This window comes from Lynx rufus, unplaced genomic scaffold, assembly GCF_022079265.1.
Source record: "Lynx rufus isolate CCGP_SWC_20201006 ecotype Redwood Valley unplaced genomic scaffold, mLynRuf1.p SCAF_9, whole genome shotgun sequence".
Taxonomy (NCBI): domain Eukaryota; kingdom Metazoa; phylum Chordata; class Mammalia; order Carnivora; family Felidae; genus Lynx; species Lynx rufus.
Window position 1 is genome coordinate 89,601,258 of NW_025814897.1, and position 22,241 is coordinate 89,623,498.

General features: G+C 45.2%; 1 protein-coding gene across 2 annotated transcripts in view; it reads left to right on the plus strand.

Moving 5' to 3' along the window:
* The first annotated feature begins 20,008 nt into the window (after positions 1-20,008).
* TRIM44 (tripartite motif containing 44) overlaps positions 20,009-22,241 on the plus strand; it is a 113,261-nt gene continuing 111,028 nt past the window's right edge. The window contains exon 1 of one of the 2 annotated variants that reach the window (XM_047070775.1): positions 20,009-20,868. In XM_047070775.1, coding sequence (XP_046926731.1) covers positions 20,200-20,868 — 669 coding nt within the window. In that variant the 5' untranslated portion in view covers positions 20,009-20,199. The remainder of the gene's footprint in view (positions 20,869-22,241) is intronic. The other variant, XM_047070774.1, reaches the window with a different exon arrangement.

Here is a 22,241-nt window from a genome sequence, read left to right on the forward strand (position 1 = left end):
ACAGTGAGGCAGGCTGTAGCATTGCCTCAGTTTCCCTAAGGTGCACATTCTTTTGGAACATAAGCATTCACAACGGCCAGTGGTTATTAACTTTTTCTTCTGTTTAAAATCCATTGTAAGATGAGGCGCATGGGTGGCTCAGTCGCTTAAGCCTCTGACTCTTGATTTCAGCTCAGATCACGATCTTGCAGTTTCTTGAGTTCAAGTCCCGTGTTGGGTTCTGTGCTGGCAGCACGGAGCCTGCTTGGGATTCTCTGTCTCTCTGCCCTTCCCCCACTATGCTGTTTCTCTCTCTAAAAATAAATACATAAACCGAAAATTTTTTTAAATAAAATCAAATGAGTTATAAGAGGCGCTTCTCCACTGCGTGCACACCCATTTTTACATCTTTGAAATGGGCATGTGCCTCACTGGTGATGACAGGAAAGCATTGTGTCGGTGTTACTGGCAGGGTTTTTCTTTTCTCGTCGTACATAAAATGGCAGTGTGTCTTAGATCTGCTGTGGCACAGTACGTCTCTTGAACAGTGAGATGGTTTGCCAATGCCCTCTCTGCTTCTCTAGGAGCTGGCACTAGATTTCCCGCCCCTTCCCCTGCACATTTTCAGGTTCAGGTCTGCCACTGAGAAGCCCCTAAGGAGGTATTTGGAAGGCAGGAGTGGAGAAGCCATTTTTCTCCTGAGGTAGTTGCAAGCAGACTCATGGGCGGGCAGACCTTCGAGAATCCCCGAGTCTGGGGCAGCCGGACCCGAGGGTCAGAGGCTACGTAGGGGAGGAAAAAGTTTTCCTGGACCCTCTTAAGGTGCCTGGCTGGGTCTGAAAATTCAATTGACAATGATTAACAGAAGAAAAGCGTACAAATTGTATTGAATTTTTACATGCACATGGGAGACGTCACAAGAGAACAAGGCCTCAGAGAAGACAAAGAAATAGTACATTTGTGAAGAATCGACAAGACAGAGGGGTTTGGGCTAGCAGAAGTACAAGGCGAGGAAGTCACTAGGAAGATGAGGATAAGTTTAACAAGGTTATTCTGCTGTGGAGACTTCTCAGCCCCCGATTCCCCATCTCTGGGGATAAAAACGTCTTCCTTCCTCCTGGTACAGATAGGGAGGGCACTTGTCACACGGGAGTTTCACAATCTTTTTTTAATTTTTTGTTTAACGTCTATTCGTTTTTGAGAGACAGAACACACGCAGGGGTGGGGCAGAGAGAGAGGGAGACACAGAATCCGAAGCAGGCTCCGGGCTCTGAGCTGTCAGCACAGAGCCCAACGCGGGGCTCGAACTCATAAACCAGAAGATCATGACCCAAGCCGAAGTCAGAAGCTTAACCAACTGAGCCACCCAGGTGCCCCTGGAGTTTCCCAATCTGTTCGAGGGAAGAAACGGGGCGGTTGCATGAGGTTCCTGTTTTGCTGTTTTCTCAAATTCTTTCAGCTCGCTATGCCAAGGTGCCATATTTGGGGGGAGTGTGTCCTAAATCCCAGCAGTTGCTTTTCTGACCTTTGTTCTATCATCCCTCCCACCCTCAGCTCAGTTTTGTAAAACTTTGATTCCCTGAACCATAACCTTCCATCGTGGAGTATATTGAGTGGCCTTTGTTTTCCTGTTTACCTTTTCTAGAATAATAGAAACACACACACACACACACACACACACACACACACACACGATTCTACCATTCTGGGGCCTAATGTCTAGACTTCGAACAGTGCTATGAAGCTGCTACTAATCTCTGGGGCTCGCCTGAGGAGCTGGCTTCCACAACTGAGCTGTAAAACCTCCATAATCCCACCTCCGGCTCTTTCTGTGACCTCACTCACCTAACACCAATCATATCTTGCTCTCTGAGCTCCAGCCAGACTGGATCGTTTTGGTTTTCAGTGCTTTGACATGCCTCATTCTGTACTGACTCTGAGACTTCACACTAGCTCTTCCCCTTATCTGGGGGCCTCTTACCCCGGGTGGCCTCCCCCTCAGCCACCTGACATGCACCCTTGAGGCATTAATTAGTCACTTCCTCGGGGAGGCTTATAGTCTGGTGGGAGTCAGGCATTGCCAATCGTAAGTAGGAAAGAGGCAGGATAGGGCATAATAGGAATACGGAGCAGGAGGCCCAAACTATTCTCAGAATCGGAAAATGCCTCTTGGTTTTTTGTAAACACCCAGTGCCAAAGACAGTCTTGCTATATTTCTGGCGTCCAACACCCTCCCTGGGCATAGAGGACACTCAGTAAATATTTGCTGGTATTCAGACCCCCCCCCCCACTTCATGCGTAAATAATGTATTTCCCTCAAAACAGATGGGACTCAGTTTCATAGCAGGTGGGATTGACCGAGGAGCAGAAGGAATTCAAATATTCATATATTGGGCACTTTCTGTGCACTCTGCATGAGGCCACGCACTTTGCCTACATTACCATCATTTAAGCCTTAGAGGATGCTAGGAGGTAGATGCTGCTAATATCTCCATTTACAAATGAGGGAGCCGAGGCTCAGAGAGGTTAGGTAACTTGGCCGAGGTCGGATGACTGCCCCGAGTCTCAATTCCTCATCCTCTGTCCCCTCAGTAATTGTTTATGATGTCCTATGTCCCTCACATGGATGGCAAAAATGTCTCAGAAATAGCAACAGTTAATTTCCATAATAATTATGTGAGGTTGTTTTGAATGTGTCCTGATATTCTATTTTGTCACTTTAGCAATGACAGGCTTGCATTGCTACATCACTTAGCTATGGTGGCTTAGCCCTGACCTCTAACCTCCCCCCGACTCTTTGAACTTGCTTCGTTTCTCTCCCTTCAAAGGGAGCGGGTCCTGCTTGGGTTAGGAGGCCATGACAATTTCCTTCCAAATCCCTCTTTTCTCAGGCTGCATTGAGGTTACTGGGTGTCTCAGAGGCTGCCCTGCCTCCACTCCTTAGTAGCTTCCAGGGTGCCAGGCCTGCTGGCAAAAGCAGGTGGGGAGTTAGCGGTGCAGTGTCACGGCCAAGCACACGTATGGGCTCTGGAGTCGAATAGAAATGTCGGTTCAAATCCTGGCGCCACCACTTATTGTGTGAACTTGTGTTAACTCTCTTCTCTGCCTCACTTTCCTCCCCTGTAAAATGCAAGGGATAATAGTATCCACCTGATGGGGTTGTTGAGGGGATTAAATGATGTAACAAACTGCATGGTGCTTAGAGCAGTGCCTGGCCCCAAGCAAATGCTCCATAAATGTGAGCATTTATCACTATATCAACGCCTCCTGCATGAGAACTTGAGACGGAACATTAGCAGCTTTATCCTGCATTCAAATTGCAATGCCTCTCGGCTTTGGGTTGTTTTCCTTCTCCCAGGGACCAGAAGCTAATACCCCTGGGGCTGTTTCACAGTGAACTCAGGAAAGCTTGGCTCCTAGGAAGAAGAATCCATTCCCAAATCCGCCCCATCCCCCTCCCCCCCCCCAACGCTGCGTGAGCCCCTGGCCCGCACCCCTCTGTGGGGAAGAGCTTTCTTCCACTAGTGCCAGCACCTTCTCTCACCTCCAACCAGTGCTCTGGTGGCAGAAAAATTCATTCCCCTTTCTAACTGAATCACAGCTTTAATAAAGCTATTGTATTTGACCACAGGCTTAGGAAACAGTAATATAACATAATAAGAGAAGATCATTAAAGTTCTATAAAGCGAGCCTTCAGCTCCTTCATTTCCAGTGTCCCTGAGCCTTAGATAAGGGATAAACATTTTTTAATCAAAATCTAAGTAACAGTAAACCTCACTTTTCATTTCATTTCAAGTATTTTTCCAGTTAAGTATGGGGTGTTTTCTAATTTCCTGTGCGGATCAGATGAACTATAAAAGTTGGTTGTTGATTTTTTTTTTTTTTTTTTTTTTTTTTTACGTTTTTCAGGGCACTGTTCTGACTGCAATTCCAGCACATGTCTTTGGTACGGTTGTCAGAGAAGTGAGCCAAGCATGATTAAAATTCTGGAGACTGATCCGTAAGAGAGTAAGAACAAATGAGTACTGGGAGGAAAAACATTTATTGGAGGATAACTGGCTCAGGGAGACTGAGGGAGAGCAGACATTAATTATATGACGCAAAGAGTTATGTTTGCAGAATTTTTTATAAAGGAAAATAGACGCTCCCAGCCCCACCCCGTTGTTGCTTATACGAAAAACAGTGGTTATGGGCACAGGCACTGAAGTCCCAGGCAGAGACTCAAGTCTTGTCTCTGCCATTTATATGCTGGGTGGCCTTGCACAAGGAACTGAACTTCTGTGAGCCTCAATTGTCTCATGTGCAAATGGCAATAGTAAAAGCCTAATTATTCATAAAATGATCATGAGAAATCAAGATGGATAGTACATTTATTGTACCTAGCACAGCGTCCCGCACACAAGAAGGTGTATATTTCATTATTAATGTTTATGGAGATAATCCTTAACAGCACTGTATTTTTTAAATTTTTAAAAATGTTTATTTATTTTTGAGAGAGAGTACAAGCAGGAGAGGGGCAAAGAGACGGGAACAGAGGATCCGAAGCAGGCTCTGTCCTGACAGCAGAGAGCCCAATGAGGAGCTGGTTCATGAACCATGAGATCATGACCTGAACTGAAGTCAGATACTTAACTGAGCCACCCAGGTGTCTCCTTAACAGTACTATATTTTGAACAATGAAAAATTTCCAATAGAATTGCTCAAAGGGAACTTACTTGAGACATTTTAATGCAAATACCATGTGGTTTCATTCATATGTGGAATTTAAGAAACAAAATGAAGAAGCAAAGGTAAAAAGAGACAAATCACTCTTAAATACAGAGAACACGCTTGTGGTTGCCAAAGGGGAAGTGGGTGGGGGGACGGGTGAAATAGATAAAAAGGATTAAGAGTACACTCATTGTGATGGGCACCGAGTGATATATAGAATTGTTGAATCATATTCGACACCAGAAACTATAACACTGTATGTGAATTATATTTCAATAAAAAAACATTTTGAGTTAAGACTAAATCATGGTAAGGCTGGGAGTAGATTGGCAAAAGGGGATTTGACACTTTCAACACCCTTAAAAAAAATTTTTTTTTACTGTATTTTATGGACTCCAAGATGCATATTTTTTCCATGTTTGACACCTCTCAAATTGCGAGGTCTTACGGTCCTCACCGTGTTTTCTTTCCTCGTGCTGTACGGAAGAATTAGTGCGTATTTCAACCGATGGCATCTAAGGATTGATGAAATATGGTTTTAAGCATAACGCTTCCTGGTGTACTGTTCTGAGCCAATAAGCCCAGACAGTTTGGTCCCCCAAATAATTTACAATGTGAGATGGACAGTGTATAAAGAACATTGAAACAACTAAGTCGACATTGGATGAAAACGGGGAGGATTTGTGGTTCTTCGTTAGGAAAAATTATAATAATTTTTTAAAACTCCATTTCACCATTTGCTTATTGTGTAAATATGGTCAACTACTTCATTTCCGTGAGCCTTGATTTTCTTCTCCAGGAGAGGGGCCTAATAGCATCTCTTGAAAAGTTGTGGCAAGGGTTGAAGGTACATAGAGGGTGTGCTTTTCATGCCTCCTGTCCCCTTCTCACAGCCCCTTGTTATCAAAACTGCCATTTCTCTCCTCCCTGATGTCCCTGCATGGAGGAACCAGACTCCGGTTCTACCCCAAGACCGCCATCTTAGGTGGAGTCGAAAACATCTGCTGCCTCAGCTTTTGCTCCAGTTAACGACCCATATTCACCCACTACTTTCCCTCTTTATGGGTTTCTCTGCCACATCTCGGCCCCATAGCTGCCTGGACTTACACCTTCTTGTTCTCATTGGCAACTCCCATGCTTGTTACCAAATAGGATTTCAAAAGACCCTGGTGCCACAGAATACATACTTCGGAAGCTCCATGCAGGTAGAGCTATGACTTTCTTGTTGGTCGCTGAGTCCGTGGTAGCAGTCACAGAAGGATGTAGAGGAGGGGCTCAGTGGCAGGTCCCACTGGGCTAAAGTCCGGTGGTCAACATGGCTACATTCCTTTCTGCAGGCTCTAGCAGAGAATTTGCTTCCTTGTCTTTGGCAGCTCGTGGAGGCTGCCCACATTCCCTGGCCGGTGGCCCCTTTTCTCCATCTTCAAAGCTAGAAACAGCAGATCGAGACCTTCTTACAACACATCACTCTGGTTACCTCCTCTGCCCCCCTTGTCCATTTTTAAGAACCCTTGTGATTACATTAGACCCACTTGGATAATCTGGGATTTATCTTCTTATTATAAGGTCGGCTGATTACCAACCTTAATTCCATCTGCACTCTTAATTCCCCTTTGCAGTGAAACCACATATTCACAGGTTCTGAGGATTGAGACAGAGACATCTTTGTAGGGATCATTACTCTGCCTGTCACCTTAGATAATGTTTTCATTGAAAATAGCAAACATTTGTGAGAGCCTCATATGTGCCACACACTATGCTGACTAAACATTTTGCATGCATTCCCTACTTTTATCTTCACAATAACCCTGGGAGGGGGCAGGCACCATTACTATCCTAATTTTAAACATGCCAAAGCTAAAGAACTTAATGGGACTTAAATGACCTGCCCGAGGTCACAGATCCAATCAGTAGCAGAGCTGGGATTTGAACCCAAGGCCAAGCCAAGTCCCAAGGCCTTACTCTTAATGACTAGACCCTAGAATTACAGGTGGTGGCAAGAATACCTATAGGAGTAGACGAACTTGGCTGAGGAACAGAGGTTCAAGATAAAAGTTGCAGCGAACACCCTAAAATCAAAGTGGTGACTCGGTGGGTGGTTTCTTAATGAATAGCCACACTTCCTCAGTTAGGAGTCTTTTCCTTGCAAATGACAGAAAAGCCCACCAGGACAGCTTATTCTAAAAAGGGAGGGTCAAATAAATTGGGAAAAATGCAAGATGAGGGCTTCAGGCATGGCTGGATGCAGAACTTCCGTGATCTTGTCGAGAATCTGTTTTCTTTCTTTTTTTTTCTTGAGTCTGCCTTCCTCATTGAGTCTTCAAGTCCATGGGATGGTAGAACAGTCACAGTGGCTCTAGCTGCTATATCCTATCAGCCTTTAGGTGCAGCAAGAATAAAAAGTCCTTTTTCCAAAGGTCCCCAGATAAATTGCATTGCCCCTCATTGGCTCTGCCGGAGTCCCTGGTCCATCTGTGAAGTAACTACTTGGTCCCGTGAAGGCATGTGCTAGTTGCTTAGTAATGGGTTATGTGTTCTTCCTGGAGTTAGGAGTGGAGTCAACATCACTAGAAACATATACACTCAGAGGGGTGGGGGAGGGATACTTTTGAGCATAGGTAACGGACTCATTTATTATCTCATGTAACAGGAAGTTCAGTGGTAGGCAGTTCAGGATTGGATAAATCCAGAACTTAATATCATGTCAGGGGTCTAGGCACTTCTCTGTGGTCCTTTAGGGTTACCCCTCATGATCACAAAGTGGCTTCCACAAAGTGGCTTCCACAGCCAGTTTCACACAATGAGATCATAAATCAGTAAAGAAGAGACAGAGCTTTCTCCCTACAAGTCTTTTACTTCTGTTTGGGAAGGAGAATCTTTTCCGGAAGTTCACCCATGAGATTTGCCTTGATGTCTCATTGGCCGGTGCTGGGTCACATGTCTAGCTTTTGGAAGGTTCATGCCTCATATCTGAGGATACTAACATGTGAGTAACTGGAAAAATGGGGGGGGATCAGGAAGAATGGGGGGCGACATTTTGGTTAACCGGCTGTGTCTGCACCAGGTCCCTGGATTTTGGTCACCAGAATGAAGCAGAGAGGATACTGGTTGATAAAAACAATGGATTTCTATTTGGGCTAAATTGAGAGCAGAGAAGGTTTCAAATCCTGGAGCCCCCTAGATGCTCCCTGGGGAATTCATGGAGTCCATAAACCAAATCAAGAAGTGGGATTGGGGCGCCTGGGTGGCGCAGTTGGTTAAGCGTCCGACTTCAGCCAGATCACGATCTCGCGGTCCGTGAGTTCGAGCCCCGCGTCAGGCTCTGGGCTGATGGCTCGGAGCCTGGAGCCTGTTTCCGATTCTGTGTCTCCCTCTCTCTCTGCCCCTCCCCCGTTCATGCTCTGTCTCTCTCTGTCCCAAAAATAAATTAAAAAACGTTGAAAAAAAAAAAAAAAGAAGTGGGATTGCCCTGAAACTTTAGGTTTAAATATGGAGGGTCAGAGTCAACATGTACCATAGGGATTACGGCGATTGCTTGGAAAAGGAGTCACAGTAATCGGTACCACCCTGCACGTTTTTTCATAATGTGACTTTGAAAGTCTTCAGGAGGAGTCTCTTCCTTCCCCCATGAACCTTGGCTGGCCTCCGACTTGCTTTGACAAATATTTTACAAATAACACTGTGTGACACGTGACCCAGACCCGAAGACGCTTTGAAGCGTCCGTTTTTGCCTTCTTGGAAGCCTGCTGCCACGTCCTGAGTCTCAGTTATCTGGCTGGAGGGCCGTGGAGAAAGAGAATGGCCCCGGAGGATGATGGAGAACCGAAGCTGACAAACACAGCTGCCAACTATGTGGGTGACACCATTCTGGATGTTCCAGCTCCAGGTGGGCACCCAGCTGCAAGCAGCTGCCTGAACGACCACGGCCTACGCCATACAAAGCAGAAGAACCGCCCAACCGAGCCCAGGCAATTCACGAGATCCTGAGAATGATTGAATCATTATTGGCTTAAGCCAAACACGTTTCGGGGTGGTGTGTGGCATAGCAATGGGTAATTGAAACAGGAACCATTTCCCGTTCACGCATTTCGCAGAGGAGACTAAACAACCAACGAAGTGAAATAACTACCTAAGAGTCTCCTAGCTCCATGGTGGCAGACGCATGGTTGGCACCCAGATTTCTGCTTTCTGAGGTCACCGATCATTAAACCCGGCATAACTGTTTTCATACAGACAAAACGAGTGCATTTGCAACTCTTGCTGATGTGCATGTAATGTAACGGCCTGCACTGAGCCAGTGTTTATTATATGCTTGGCACAGTGCTAAATGCATTATCTCACTCAATCTTCACACGTGAGCCCACAAAGTAGGTCTGATGTAACCCTCCATTTAAAAAAATAAGATAACTAAGTTTAAAGAAGATAAAAAAAATAAATAAGTAAAACTTGCTCATAGTCACTCAGCTAGGCAGGAGGTGCAATCAGGATTCAAATCTAGATCTAGCAGGTTCTGAAGTGTTGCTCTTATCACTGTCCTGGAACACGGCTTGCATGGACCCACAAAGGCGTTTTCCCAACCTACCAAGATTCTCTTTCTTGCATGATGCAGTGACGCCCTTCGGCCTGACTCTGCATTTCATGTCTTAACTGTGCCTCCAGGTCATGATGGGCTTCAGGACGAAGACAGCGCACATGTGTTTCCTTCCTTCTAAGAGTTTCTACTTACTGGGCATTTGCTCGGGTCACTAAGACCCCTTTTAAGGTGAGAAATAAAAAAAAAAAAAGGTCTTGAGTTTTGATCCCTCCCAAGAGCTATAATCATGGCGTTTGCCGCCCTGCCCCCCACGCGCCATACACACGACGTCAGGATTCTGTGTGCTCTTCTCGCCCTTAAATTACCTCGTGAAGGGAAGGATGAAAATTGTAGTGTTGTGGTTTAGCGAGTTTGTCTGAGTCTTGCTGAGCAAGGACAGAGAAAGTAAGGCAGGAAAGAGCAATGGAAAAGAGGGGATACGCAGGAAGGAAGCTGGACGGGTGAAAGGTAAAAATATTGGCCGATGATTGTGGGCTGAGAAACCTAAGGCTGCCTGCCCTCGTCACCTTATTAAGATGACTGCATCACCCAGTGTACCCACGTCAGTTTGGGTCCGTTCCTCGTGTCCTGGCAGGATCGTCAATAGTGCTCGTTTGCACTCTCCGGGTGTCCGGTTTGGATAATACATCGCACGGTGAACCCCTCAATCATGGTTCACTGTCAGCCCACCCCATCAGGTCTCGTGGAAGAGAACTGGATACTAGATGTTATGAAGGATGCCAAGGACACCAGGGTCAAAAGACGCAGCCCCTGACCTGAAGGAGTCCACGGTGTGTGTGGGAGCCATGTAACAGCTTTGTGATGTGTGAAGCACAGTAACAATGGTGCTACAGGGCCCACTGGTAGGTAGCAGCTGGGGGAAAGAGCCGAGGCAGTGCATTATGGGAAGAGGGAATATTGGCAAAGACATGGTGGTTTGGAAAGGCACGGCATGGTTTAGGGAACCATAGAAAGCAATCACTCCTCATGGCCAAATTGTAAGGCAAGATGCTCCTCCCAGGTATTTTTTGGAAAGGGGCCATTTTATGTTTGATTTCTTCCAAAGTCTTTCATTTTATCAGGTTATCTCCTGGTTGTTTAAGTGAATATGTTAAATATTACTGGTAGCTATTTAGGCTTTTCAGCGATATCCCCAAACATTTATACATTCAAGCGGGCCATTAGAGCTTTTTTGGGGTGCTCTTGTCATGACAAGATGGGGGAATCGCCTTACATTGGGGTCACCTGTGGTTAGTGTATGCGATGGTTTGTTCTACTGGAGACCAGCCCGTGGAGCTCAGCAAGAGGTGAAGTGGGAGAGTTAGGCAAGTGGTCAAATCACGGATGACCTTGGGTTACATGCCAAGTCTGCAGCAGGCAATGGAAATCTGATAAAAGTTCATAAGATCAGTGTATCTTCATGAAATCGGCATTTTGGAAGAATTATGTGGGTGGTAATGTAGAGAGGGGCCCAGAAATGTAAGAATGTCAATTTATGACAGAAATACAAGTGCACTGGCAGCAGTAATCCTGTCAGTCTCGTTTTGTGGTTGCATCCTCAGAGGCTGGAAGAGTACCCGGCTCAGGGAAGGCAGTCAAAACCTAGTGAAGGATTCAGGGGCGGCGGTGTGGGGGGGGGGGGGGCACCTGGGTGGCTCAGTTGGTTAAGCGTAAGATTCCTGATTTCGGCTCAGGTCATGATCTCACGGTTCGTGAGTTTGAGCTCTGTGTTGGGCTCTGTGCTGACTGATCTCTGCTTGGGATTGTCTCTCCCTCACTCTCTGCCCTCCCCTGCTTACATGCATGCTCTCTCTCAAAAATAAATAAACTTAAAAAAAAAAAAACACCTTAGTGAATGAATAAATGAGTGAATGAACAAATGGCCCACTCTAAAACTGCCTGTCTTTACTCCACATTTCACCCTCATCAGAAGAGGCTACCTCAAGAGTTTTCAAGACGGCTTTTCCCACTTTTGACCCTAGGTCCCTTCTGGTTTAATCTGTCTTTCCCAACCGGAGCCCCTTCTTCTAACCAATTCCACTCTTCTGATGTCTCATCATTAAAGTCTCAAGGACTACTATGCCAACATATTACCTTAAAACTTTTGTGGAAAGGTACCACTTCTAGGGAGCATATCAAGGGCAGTAAGTTTCCTTGTTACTTGCCCATCACCCTCTACTCTTAGTCACTTCATCGTGGCACCTCCCATAATACAAATTTCTTCATTCCTGGTTAGGCTTAGAAATTGAATACAGATATTGAGAAAACTGTCTCACTCTAGAGAATAAAATAAAGTTGGATCGGCACTTCAAACTGTATACAAAGGTGTCCTCCAGATGGACCTCGATGTGAAAAGTGAAAACAAAGGTAGAAGCTGTATGATCTCGCAGCAGACAGGACTTCTCAAACAAGATGGATTTGACTACATCAAAACATTAGATCTCTATTTGAAAAGGACACGGCTATAGACAATGTTAGTAGATGGGTGACAGATCAGAAGATATTTCCAGCGTCTAAAACTGACCAGGGATACCATCTGGAAGGTACAAGAAAACCCTGCCAGAAAATGAGAAAATGGCAGATAACTTAATCAAAACAAGGCAAAAGCTAAAGATAGGTTATTCATCGTTGAAATAAGTTTTTAGGCCCAACATGGAGCCTGTTCCTGCCCAGGATGCCACGTCCTCAAACTTTTGTGCTCCTGTAAATGTTTCACTTGGCCAGAAATGGAATATATCCAGTTAGCTAATCTCCAAACACCAAGTCAACTCTGGGTTCTATACTTATTTCCTTGTTTCTTTTCTTTCTTTTTTTTTTTTTTTAATAAGGCCAGATATATAACACCAGCCAATCGTGCCCTGTTTCTGCTTTGCTGCTTCTAATGCTCTAATAACTTGCTCTTGCCCAAAATCCCTCGGGAAGAGTGTTCCGCTGCTTATGGGGCATGTACTCACCCAATCCATGGAATGTTTTCCCTTGAATAAAGGACATCGAATTCACTACAACATTGTTTTAGTTTTGTCATTTGACATCATATAACAAAAGTATAAAGAGCTATTCATCTTTGTTAGCAACCCCCCAAATGCAAATTATAATACGACAATGAGTTAACACTTTATATCCATTAGATAGAAGAAAATTAGAAATTTAGAAAATACCAAGTGTCAAAGAGTAGATATCCAAGGTTTTAACAATCACAGCATTGGGGGGAAAGAAAGAGAGAAAGAGATAAAGAGAGAAAGAAAAAAAGAAAGAGAGAGAAGGGAAGAAAGAAAGAAAGAAAGAAAGGAAGAAAGAAAGAAAGAAAGAAAGAAAGAAAGAAAGGAAATGGAGTGCCTGGGTGGCTCAGTTGGGTAGGCATCTGCTGATTTCGGCTCAGGCCATGATCTCATGGTTCGTGGGTTCGAGCCCCGCATAGGGCTGTGTGCTGACATTGTGGGGCCTGCTTGGGATCCTTCTCTCTCTCCCTCTCTCTTTCTCCCTCTCTTTCTGTCCCTCCCTGGCTTGTGCTCATGCTCTCTTTCTCTTTCAAAAGTAAATAAATAAACTTAAAAAAAAAAGAAACAAAGAATTCTTGAGTGTCCTGTGTATGTAAAGTTTAACACATACACAAAACGATAGAATACTTTTTAAAGATACATACATTTTCAAGCACATTTATTGAACACAGAGAGAGTTTCTGTCAGAAGAAGTTGGGGGAATGGAAGTGAGGTTTGGAGAAAGGGAAAATAAAATAAAGTTAAAACAAAATGAAATGAAATAAGAAAGCTCTCTTGCACAGAGTAAAGGTGGATTGTGATCTGTGTAGCATGATTAGCTCATCTGCACCTGAGTTCCAAAATAAATAAATTAATGGAGAGAACAAGCCTCGGGGAGATTTCCCTTCATAATCTCTGATTTACAAGGTAGTGCACTAACTGCTGAAACACAAAGTCTTTAATTAGTTCCTGTCCATAGGTGACTGCTTTTCCAACTGGAGTAACGGAAGGCAAATTTGGGGATTTTTCTCACTCCCCAAGTACTGATCTTACAGATGATTAAGTGTTCGCCCTTTTTCCCTGCAGCCCACTCAGATAAAAGCCAAGACCACCCCTACGAAAACATTTCCAAGGAGAGAAGTTTGAAAATATAATTTTGACAAAAAAAAAAAAAAAAGAATTAGCATCACCCAGGGATTAGGGAGCTGGCTTGAAGACCACACAGGAAGTCAGAGATTAACTCACAATTGACTGGATATTCCTTTTTTTTTTCTTTTTTAAAAGTTTCACCTTTTATTGCTGTGGGTAGCATATTGCATATGCACACTTTTTAGAAATTGTTTTGTTTTTTTGTGACCACATGTTCTTTAAAAAAGTTTTTTTAATGTTTATATTTATTTTGCGAGGGAGGGGCAGAGAGAGAGGGAGACACAGAATCCCAAGCAGGCTCCAAGCTCTGAGCTGTCAGCACAGAGCCCTGAGGCGGGGCCTGAACCCATGAACCTCGAGATCACGACCTGAGCTGAAGTCAGACGCTCAACTGCCAGAGCCACCCAGGCGCCCCTATGACCGCATGTTCTTGTAAATAACTTGCCTGGCATTTAATTTCCACATGTTAAAACAGGGACATCCACTGTCAGGGACTTTGTAGAAAGCCTCTGAAGAAAACCAAAACATGTATCTATGGAATCTTGAATTCTGAGTGTGAAGGGCATGGTGGTTGTGAGAATCAGGTATTTGGGGGCACCTGGGTGGCTTAGTTGGTTAAGCGTCCAATTCTTGATTTCGGCTCAGGTCATGATGTTGTGGTTCATGAGATCTACAGGCTCTGATCTGATAGCACAGAGCCTGCTTGGGATTCACTCCCCCTCTTGTTGTCCCTCCCCTGCTCATGCTTTCTTTCAAAATAAATAAATAAACTTAAGAAAAAAAGAAAATGAGGTATTTTTATTATTTGTTTATTATTTGTTTTATTCTTTGTTTATTCTTTGTTTATTATTTGGAGTTATTTAACACTACTAAGCAAGTAAAATACCAAATGGATGTAATTAAAATAGCTCAGTCAGAGCTTGTCTGGGGTTGTCCTTACACATACTTTTTTTTTTTTTTTTTTAAAGGGGAGAGGTGTTTAGAGCATTCCAGTATCAGTAAGCAGTGAATCACTCGTAAGAACTGGATGAAATGAAGATATTCGGAAGAGTGTTGGGCCAATGCACCATTTTGGTATTCATCTTCAATAGAGTTCTGAGCAAAAGAAGAGGTTCAGGCATAGAGGCTTTCTTCTTTATACTTCGGTAGGGTTGGGATTGGCCAGGGGATAACATATTTCACTGTGCTGACTTTAATAGGATAAGGTGTTGGCTAATACGATAACAGCATGAGAGGAGATTTAGGTGATCTCAGGGGCTTGGGGCAGGGGGAATGAAACCAGTCACTAAAATGACAGTCTAATGATATAAGAACGGGACCAGCTGAGGGGGTGCAAAAACCTTACCCGAAGCAGCGGACTTAGAAATTCTACACTGTTCCCTCTCAACTTCTAGATGTTTTTCTGAAATGAAATGTACCATGGTATGAATCTTACTAAACCCAGGTCATCTCTTTGGAACAGGTGAAGGGGATAGAAGTTGACGTCACAGGTGGAAGGGAAAGACAGGTGAGGTTATGGGGAAGCAGTTATCACCTATTTATACCACAGGTGAGTCTGGTGAGATGGAGTTAGATCAGAGTTTGAATCCCAACTAGGCCAACTTCGGGCTGGGTAAACTTCAACAGGTTTCTTCACCTCTCTGCACATAGGTTTCCTCATGTGTGTAGAATTCAAATGTCTAAGGGGCGCCTGGGTGGCGCAGTCGGTTAAGCGGCCGACTTCAGCCAGGTCACGATCTCGCAGTCTGTGAGTTCGAGCCCCGCGTCAGGCTCTGGGCTGATGGCTCGGAGCCTGGAGCCTGTTTCCGATTCTGTGTCTCCCTCTCTCTCTGCCCCTCCCCCGTTCATGCTCTGTCTCTCTCTGTCCCAAAAATAAATAAACGTTGAAAAAAAAAATTTAAAATATAGAATTCAAATGTCTAATAATTGAAGAGCTATCACCCATGTAATTAAGAGACACCTGTTTCTTCTAGGAATACAACATTTATTTCTACAAGTCCCCCACACACAGGTTGGTCTCAAATGCAAGCTTCCGTGTCCTCCACAGGAGTAGCAAGGAGTGTCTTCTGCCTTCCGGCAGTAGCATCTGGAGATGCCTTCCATGTGTTGCTAACCACAATGGGAAGACAGCACCAAAGCCAGTAAGTCAGCCCTCAAGATGATTCAGAGTTCTGGGGTAATTTATTATACACTCGTAAACAACGAATGCATTATTTTATTATGATGCGTGAGGTGCTTCTGTAAGAGAAACCTGAAATGTTGGAGTGGCTTTGGAACTGGACAGTGGGGGAAGCTGGAAGGACTTGGGAGAGAGTGTCAGCGAAAGCCCTTAAAGTCTTGAAGAATCTGTGAGTACAATCCTGATGGCCTTTGAGAAGGCTGTAGATGAAGGCTTTAGGGGAAATAAGGAAAAGGTTATTGAAAACTGGAGGAGAGGGGTCCTTGTAACACAGTGGCAGGAAGTTTAGCAACACTGTCATCTGGAGGGATGCAGAAAGTACAAAATGTGTCTAATTAATGGAGTGTTCTAGCTCAGTATATTTCCAGGTAGAGTGTTGAAGGTGCTGACTGATGTCTTCTTCCTTATTATAGCAAAATGTGAGGAGAAAAATCTAAAGAAGGACGAAAAAGAAGCCCAGAACTTGCTAGACTAGAAAATTCCCATCTTCTCTGGATGACGAATAATGCTGAAATGAAGAAATGGTTTCCACTCAAAAATAAACTCTAGGATACTTCAAGGAGCACATCATCAAATAATGGATCTGACAGTGTGGCTATAGAACCCATTGTTCAGACCTCAAAAAGATCTACAGCAGTGACTCAGAGAGAATCATTCAGACAAACAACAGGGATTCAAAGAAGCTGATGAGTGTTGTGCCTCAGCAGTTTTAGCAGAGGGACTCTCCAGAGTAGAGAAGGGCTTATCCCAAAGAGAAGGGTATGGGTATGGCTTCTGTCCAATGGAGTGGTGCCTCAATTACATTCATAGGAAACTCACAACATTTTAAAAGAGTTGTATTGAGAAATACAGAAATACTGCCAGCATGGACTAGGGGGACAGAGACAGTACAAAATGAAAAGGGGTCTTTCGGCCCCCTAAATTCTACTCGCAGGAAGCAGACTGATAAATTACTTAGCTGCACACATGGCTACTTTTCACAGAAAAGTTAAGATGACTCAGAAAGTGGAATGAAGAGCCCACAAGGTAAAGTCAAAAGCCATAGAGAGCCATTCCCTGGCATAAGTAGGACTGAGCTCTAATCAAAGAATTTCTAACATGTGTCCAACCGGATTATAGGATTGCTGTGGACCAGTGACTCCTTTGTGTCTCCTGTCTTTTCTCCTTTTTGAACTGGAGTGTCTGTACCAGTTATCCTAAGCCTGTCCCACCATCGTTAAGTTGGCAGTGTGCAGAAACATAATTATTCAGATGAAGGGGAACTATACTTGAGAGGAGCTGCATTTAAGACACTAGAAGCTTCCTCCATAGCTGCAGCTGATTTAAATGATAAAATTCTGGACTTTGAGCTGATGATGTAATGGGTCGAGACTTTTGGGCACCTTGGGAGGAAGTGAATGTGAATTGCATTTGAGAGAGATGTGAATCATTAGGGGTCCGAGGGTAGAACATGGTAGCCAGCATCAAAAATGACCCAAAGATCCCCACTTCTTTAAAAATTTTTTTTTCCCAATGTTTATTTATTTTTGGGACAGAGAGAGGCAGAGCATGAACGGGGGAGGGGCAGAGAGAGAGGGAGACACAGAATCGGAAACAGGCTCCAGGCTCTGAGCCATCAGCCCAGAGCCTGACGCAGGGCTCGAACTCACGGACCGCGAGATCGTGACCTGGCTGAAGTCGGACGCTTAACCGACTGCGCCACCCAGGCGCCCCAAAGATCCCCACTTCTTGATATTTATGCCCTTGTGTAGTATCTTCCCACAATGAATAGGGCTGATCTCTGTAACTAACAGGCTATGTCAGAAATGATGATGTGTGACTTCTGAGCTTAGAGCCATAAAAGACATCCCATCTTCTACCTTGCCCTCTCTCAGATCACTTGCTTTGGGAGAATTCAACTACCATGTCACGAGGACACTCAAGCAGCCCAGTTGAAAGTGGTAAGGCTTCCTGCCAACAGCCGAATAAGTGAGCTGTCTTCGAAGCAAATCTTAACATTTCTGGTCAAGGCTTTAAGTGACTATAGCCCCAGGCAACATCTTCACTGAAATCTCTTAAAAGATTGTGAGTTAGACCACCTAGCTAAGCGACTGCCATATTCCTGGCTCACAGAAATAGTAGGAAATCATAAATGTTTACTGTTTTAAGCTGCTACTTTTTGTGGTAATTTTCTAAGCAAAAACATTAATATAACAAAGTTTCTATCTCTGGATGCTCCCAAAGATTCCTGGGGAATCAGACCATTCTGATTTCTGTGCTGAGGGGGACAGAAGGTCCATCTCATGGAGTCAACCACACCCCATTACCAGAACTTTATGAAGTCCCTTTTTAACAATTCCAACAACTTCTGCCTCTAAGATCCTCTTATCGCAGAGAGTTCAAAGAAAGATTGTGAAATGTTAGATACTGAACTGCACAGTATGATCTTTTAACTTTCCCTCAGATAAAGTTAAGAACAAACAACAACAACAATAATGACAACAAAAGACACACGTCCCTCTCCACCAAAGACCCTGGACACAGAAATGTTCTCTTAAGACATTAAAAAATTGTTTTCACTGAAAAAAATATTTTCTAGCTGCGATAACATTATGTTTGTATAGGCAGCTGTTTCTTTTAAGCCTGGGGTGGTGGAAATTAGCAAGCAGGAAACACTATTCACTAGGTATACTATTGCTGATATTTGAGTTGACATTTGTTGACTTTTTTTTTTTTTCAGAATGATGCATCAATCCCTGTTTCAAATGCAGGCACAGAAATGATTTCCAAAGAAATGAACTGGAGAAAGTAGAAATGCGTATGGAATTGGAATAAAACAAACCTTCCTTCTGATCCCCCCCCACCCCCACCAAAATTCTATACAATTACTCTGAGGTTAAAAAAAAAAAAGATTTCAAAAACATAAGTCTTGGACAAAAGCTGCACACAAATGAAGCATACATTACATATGTGAAGACATTAAAAATGATTTTAAATGATTTTTACCTCACCCCATGCCCTGGCATTTTGTGAAACTCAAATGGAAATCCCAGCTCAAAATTATAGAAGTGAACAACGGAAAACAAACACCATTCCATTCCCCTCCATTCTGTTCAACCATACCTCAGCCTCTCCCTGGATTAGATCAAAATGTCCTTTTCCTCTCCTACATACAAAACAAAAGCTCTTAGTCTTGGAGAGACTTAGATATGGGGTAGAGGTTTAAGGGGGGGGTGCTTATACTACCAGCGTCTAGCCAATAATGCCTAATGCGTTAAAAATATGGTTAAAACTTCCTTCAAATATGGGCAACTAAATAGAATTTGAGCCAATAATAATAGTTAAAATGTAGTGACTACTTCTACAAGGCAGGCACCTTTACATTTCATCCACAAAGGAGCCCCAGCAGGTAGAGATTACCATTATTTCCACTTTATGTATGTTTTTAAAAAGCGAAACACGGAATGATCAATTAACTTCTTCATGATCACAAAGCCAATAAGTTGTAGTACTGAGAATTGGGAGCCCTCCGGCAGTGGATCTTCCAAAACTAGCTTTTAAAATGACACGAAAAGATCTGGTCCAATTCTTGGCACTTCAGAATCGGTTAATAAATAACAGTCCCTTTCATTTCTCTTGAATCCCAGTCTGGACCTGGGCGGTCTCCTAACATAAAGCAAAATGACTGCACGTTGGAACTCTCACTGGACAAATCCTCTCTCCTCACTTGCTTCACCTGACATCTCAGCCAAACCCAAGGCAAGCAAGCTCTCAGGAAAAAAAAGGCATTCAGGTTGCCACCCTAGAGATTCTGAGCCCCAGAGAAGCAGGAATGCAAATAGACTTTGCAAATAGACAAAGTATAGTATTGCTGTGGATCGAAAGTGTCTGTTTGCCCAGCCTGACTCTGAAATTCCCTGAGCCTGAAAGAACAAACACAACCCTTCCGGGGGCCCTCATAAAATCCCAAGCGGTCAGGTTCGGTCTGGTAAACAACACTCAGTCCTAGCACCTGGCGGAACACGGGGCGGTGGGGACTGGGACCGGCGGCGACCAACTGGAAGGACAGAGACTGAAATCAATACCCACTTACACCTGCCTAGCGGCCTTGAAAAGTCAGGTTGACACCTACAGGGAGGGACCCTGGGAGGCGGGGCCCGATTCCCGCCTCGGGAGTGAGCGGGAGACCTCCTCCATCCTCCCCCTCCATCCGGGGCTGCCGAGCTCCCCCCATAGAACGCGGAAAAGGGCCCTTGCCACTTTAAATGACTCAGGAAGTGAAAAGAGACCGCTGACAGGGAAAGGGAAAGCAGAACCGGGGCGGCGGGGCTGGCGGCGCGGCGATCTCGCCCGGGGCAGCGCGAGGCAGGAAGGCGCGCGGCGCGGGGGCCGACGGGGGCGCGGGGCCGCCGCGCCGGAAGTACCCGCGCCGCGGGAGGAAGCGCAGCGGGCGCCGAGCGGCGGAGCCGGCGGGAAGGCCCCTCGCTCCTACGCCTGGCGCGAGCGGGCGGCGGCGGCGCCGCGGCCCCAGGCCTGTCCCGAGACCCGGCGCGGCCAGTTCCTGGGACGGGACCCCTGCGGGGAGGAGGACGGGAGGAGGCCCCGCGGCGAGCTCGGAGGCCCAGCGGCCTGGGCCGCGTCACCGCAGCCACATGGCCTCCGGAGTGGGCGCGGCCTTCGAGGAGCTGCCGCACGACGGCACGTGTGACGAGTGCGAGCCAGACGAGGCCCCCGGGGCCGAGGAAGTGTGCCGAGAGTGCGCCTTCTGCTACTGCCACCGCCACGCCGAGGCGCACAGGCAGAAGTTCCCCAGCCACCACCTGGCCCAGTACGTCCACGGCGCCGCCCCGGCCTGGACCGCTGACGCCCCCGCGCAGGGCGACGCGAAGGAAGATGCCCAGGCCAAGGTGGAGAATGAGAGGGATGTAGAGAGCGAGGTGGGGGAGGAGAGCGAGTCCGAGGAAGACAGTGAATCCGAAGAAGAGAGCGAGACGGAGGAAGAGAGTGAGGATGAGAGCGATGAAGACAGTGAAGACGACAGTGAGGAAGAGATGGAGGATGAGCAAGAGAGCGAAGCAGAGGAAGACAACCAAGAAGGAGAATCTGAGGCCGAGGGAGAAACGGAGGCAGAAAGCGAATTTGACCCAGAAATAGAAATGGAAGCGGAGAGAGTGGCCAAGAGGAAGTGTCCGGACCATGGGCTAGATTTGAGCACCTATTGCCAGGAAGATAAGCAGCTTATCTGTGTCCTGTGTCCGGTCATTGGGACTCACCAGGGCCACCAGCTCTCCACCCTAGATGAAGCCTTCGAGGAACTAAGAGTAAGTATTGGGAGTTGAGAGCGTAGGTCTAGAGGTCAGGACACCTGGGTGTCAACTCAGGTGGCCCACTTGTGGCCACGTTCGCTTTCACCGTAATCCTAAAAGCCAGTCTATGCAACTTGTTGGGAGCAGTGCTTATTCCCCCTTTTTGGTTGAACTCCTTTGAGAATCAGATGAAAGTTCTGGACTCTGACCCAAGGGAAATATATGTACACACAAAGCTTAGTGTACACTTTTCTCTGGAAAAATTGCAAGCCACTGGTCCCTGGATCCCAGGTGAAGCATTCCTTGGGAGTTTTGACTCCGTGTAAGCCAGTTCCCACAACGTCACCTTGTTGAGCCCAGTGCCTTGACTTGGTAAGGCCGTCTCTTTGCCTGCTTGAAAACACGGGAATCTGTGGTTTGGCCAGATGAGTCCAGGTAGTTCCTCTGTAGTGAGGAGACCCTCGGAGATGGTGGTATCCTATTAAGGTCATACGCACCCTGAGTTTCTTTTAGGTTCTTCATGTGTGATACTTATTTGGAAAGGAAGATGAGAGGTTGGAGGCAAACTTGGAATGCAAGTGGGAGTCCCTGTGTGCTCCGTCTTGATGGGAGGGCAGGACCTTCTATTTTTGTACCTTGCTAGTCCCCTGGACGTGTTTGGAAAGTAGTAGACATTAATCAATATTTGCTGGGCGAATGGATTTGCAAGTGATTTGCCTTTTATTTATATTGTGGTTATTTACAGCCAGTGAGAGAAATCGCTGGAGTTAACTAGGGAGGAAACCAAATGATCAAGTTATTAGTGAATGTTGTCATATTATGATGACTGGTTTCCTTAAGCAACCTTGCAATTGCTGGCAATGGAATAACAAATACTTGGTTAATGAGTATCTCTTTTATTGAGATTTTCCCTTTTTTATTGTAAAATATGCAGTGTGTGAAAACGTGCACAGTCTAACAAGTCATTATAGAGCAAATTCTGATGTGACCTCTATCCAGATTAAGACATAGGATATTAGTAGCAATATTGAAGCCCAGTGTCCTTTCCAATTATAACCAGTTCCCATTCCCAGTAACCATTATCCAACTTCTGAGGTGATATTTCCTTGCTTATCTATCCATGCATCCATCCATCCATCCATCCATCCATCTGTCCACACATTCTTAAACTTACTTGAACTTGACACAATTGATATATCATTATTGTGCATTCTTTTGAGTTATGCTTCATTTTTTCAACATTGTGTTTCTGAGATTTGTCCCGTGGGTGGCTGTGGTTTGTTCGTTTCCATTGTTGTGTAGAATTCCATTTTATGACTGTGCCACAAGTTACCTGTTCTGTGAGTGATGGAAATTTGACTTAAAAATTCTGGAGTTTCTGCCTATCA